The 2,902-nt window shown below is 48.9% G+C and overlaps 1 protein-coding gene across 1 annotated transcript; it reads left to right on the forward strand.

Moving 5' to 3' along the window:
- Positions 1-851: 851 nt before the first annotated feature.
- Positions 852-1,778, forward strand: LOC146436755 (olfactory receptor 5AN6-like). The gene has a single exon (XM_085063886.1). It carries the CDS (start codon positions 852-854, stop codon positions 1,776-1,778), a length of 927 nt encoding a protein of 308 aa, XP_084920012.1.
- The last annotated feature ends 1,124 nt before the right edge of the window (positions 1,779-2,902 follow it).

Below are 2,902 nucleotides of genomic sequence, written 5' to 3' on the forward strand. Positions count from 1 at the left end.
CAGCAGGTGTGTGGTGAGGACACCCCGTTGGAATGCTTGCTCTGGAAACTTCTCCTCACTGACCACAAAGGGCTCCTGGATGAGGACTGGAATATTTCCTGTAAGGAACCCTTGTGGATCTTACCATTGCTGATATAAGGCACATCCAAAAGGTGATTTTTGAAATATTTTTCCCAAAATACTATTTTCAGGAGGAGGTTGCTGAGCTTTGGGTGTTGCACATTTTCATTTGAGGGCTGCAGGACCAGGGCAAAGAGCTGGGAGAATCTTTTAGAGCCAAAAGAGTGTGTCCATGAGGGAGGGGAGGCTTCATAGTCAGGAAGTTTTGGATGCCCCTGGATCCCTGGAAGTGTTCAAGGCCAGGTTGGAGGGGGCTTGGAGCAACCTGGTCTAATGGAACATGTCCCTGCAAATGGAGTGGGGGTAGAATGAGATGGTCTGCAAGATCCCTTCCAACCCAAACACTTCTGGGATTCTGTAGAAAAGACAGACAAAGCAGGTGTTTGGAAGATGTCAACACAAGGATGAAGAATCAATTCTGTGCTGTCTTTTACAGGTTTTATTGGGTTTCTCCATGTTACAGGTTGTGCTGGATGATCTCAAAGTCCCAGAGTGAACACACACAGGGGATTAAAGGCAGCACCAAGGTAAAGCTACTCACGGCCGTGTAACCAACAGCTTCTCCCTAACTGTGCCTTGACTTCTGCCCAGGTTTTTCTAATTGATCTGTACCTAAACTCTCACTTTAGATCCTGTAGGGGTGTCTCCAAGCAGATCCCACCAGAAAGAGGGTTTTCCTCCTGGAAGAAATGTCCAGCAATGAGTTCACAGAGAGAACACCCTTTGAAAGAATGTCAGGATGGAATTGCACCCAAGCAACAGAGTTCATCTTGGCAGGGTTCACCGAGGACCCAGCGACTCAGGTTGCCCAATTCCTGCTGTTCCTGCTCATTTACCTTGTCACCATCCTGGGAAACCTGGGGATGATTGCCTTGATCAGAGTCAGTCCCGTGCTCCGCTCCCCCATGTATTATTTCCTGGGCAACCTGGCATTTGTGAACCTCTGTACTTCCACCCTTGTCACCCCCAGGATGTTGGTTGGGGTTTTGTTGAGGAAGGAGGGAATCAGCTATGCTGGGTGCATGGCTCAGGTGTCCAGTTTTGCCTTTTTAGTGATCAGTGAGTGCTCTCTGCTGGCCACGATGGCCTATGATCGCTACATGGCCATTTGCCACCCCCTGCTCTACCCCCTTGTCATGTCCCCAGAGCGCTGCTTCCGCCTGGTGACTGGGTGCTACCTCCTGGGGCTGACCAATGGTGTGGCACAAACCATTGGCATGACCAGCTTGTTCTTCTGTGGCTCCAGCACCATCCATCTGTTCTTCTGTGACATTTCCCTGCTGATCTCACTCTCCACCTCTGACAACATCTACAGCCTCATCATCCTGAGGACTTCAGCATATGTGTTTGGTGTTCCCAGCCCCCTGGTGGTCCTGGTGTCCTATGTGGCCATCATCTCCACCATCCTGAGCATTAGATCAGCCCAGGGCAAGCGCAAAGCTTTCTCCACCTGTGCCTCCCACCTCATCACCGTCACCACCTTCTATGGGGCATTGATTTTCATGTACTTAATCCCCAAGTCACACACCTCCAGAACAGGAGATAAATGGGCTGCTGTGCTCTATACCATGGTGACCCCCATGCTGAACCCCTGGATCTACAGCCTGAGGAACCAGGAGGTGAAGGAGGCTTTGAGAAGACTCAGGGACATAAAATAAGCTTGGATGTTGTGACATAATGACTAAATAAAATGGAGATGCTGGTGATATCCTGGGAGTTTTGTTAAATATCTCAGAGGGACATTTTCGGTGTCTTTTGCACTTTGACTTAGATGGTGTGCTGGTTGATTCAATATCAGCTGAGAGGAACCTTTTCACTCCTATTTTGGTGTTTGGATGAGGTTTGGAGCAGCCTGGTCTAGTGGAAGATGTCCCTCCTCTTGGCAGGGCAGCAGAACTGGATGAGCCTTAAGGTCCCTTCCAACCCAAACCATCCCAGATTCTGTGAAAGGTTTGGTGTTAATGTTTTGGTGCACAAGTATTGCATATGTGAAAAAAAGAAAAAATCCCCCAATTAGTGTATTTTCTCACCCTGTGCCATGTCCATGCTGAAATCCAGAGTGATGGGGCTCTCCTAGAGAGATGGAATAACGAGGGATGGAGGAGAAGCTCCTCAGTTAGGTTAAATCAAGCCAGGATCAATGTAGTTTGCTGATTCATTAATGACACACATTTCACAGGCACTCAGGATCAGCCAGCTGAATCCTTTGTCCCCAAAGCCTATTGGTAATTCCCTAGTTAATATTTAATCTAGCTGCCTGGATAAATCCCCCTGAGCTGTTCATGCTCCTGTTCCTCTCTTTTTGGCTCTGCTGACCCCCATGGCAGTGACCCCAAAGGTCCTCAACTCACGTCCCCACATGTGGAGACAAAGTCCTCAAGTTACACCAGGAGAGGTTTAGGTTGGATAGAGGGAAAAATCCTCCATGGAAAAGGCTGTCCAGCCCTGGAACAGGCTGCCCAGGGCAGTGGTGGAATCCCCATCCCTGGAGGGATTTAAAAGCTGTGTGGATGTGGCACGTGGTGACATGGATTAGTGGTGGCCTTGGCAGTGCTGGGGGAATGGTTGGACTTGGTGATCCTAGAGGACTTTTCCAGCCTAACCAATTCCCTGACTCTGTGATCAGGACCATGAACTGGGACCTCTGTGTGTAACTCCTGCTGTTCTCCCACCCTTCTGATCCTCTGTAACTGTCCTACTCATGGCATTGCTTAATTTAGGTGCAGGGAAGATTGTACATCTTTTCTTTCAATAAAATGAAATGTTGAAGGATGGCTTCAAG

Source organism: Lichenostomus cassidix, chromosome 5, assembly GCF_008360975.1.
Source record: "Lichenostomus cassidix isolate B80296 chromosome 5, HeHo_3.0, whole genome shotgun sequence".
Taxonomy (NCBI): domain Eukaryota; kingdom Metazoa; phylum Chordata; class Aves; order Passeriformes; family Meliphagidae; genus Lichenostomus; species Lichenostomus cassidix.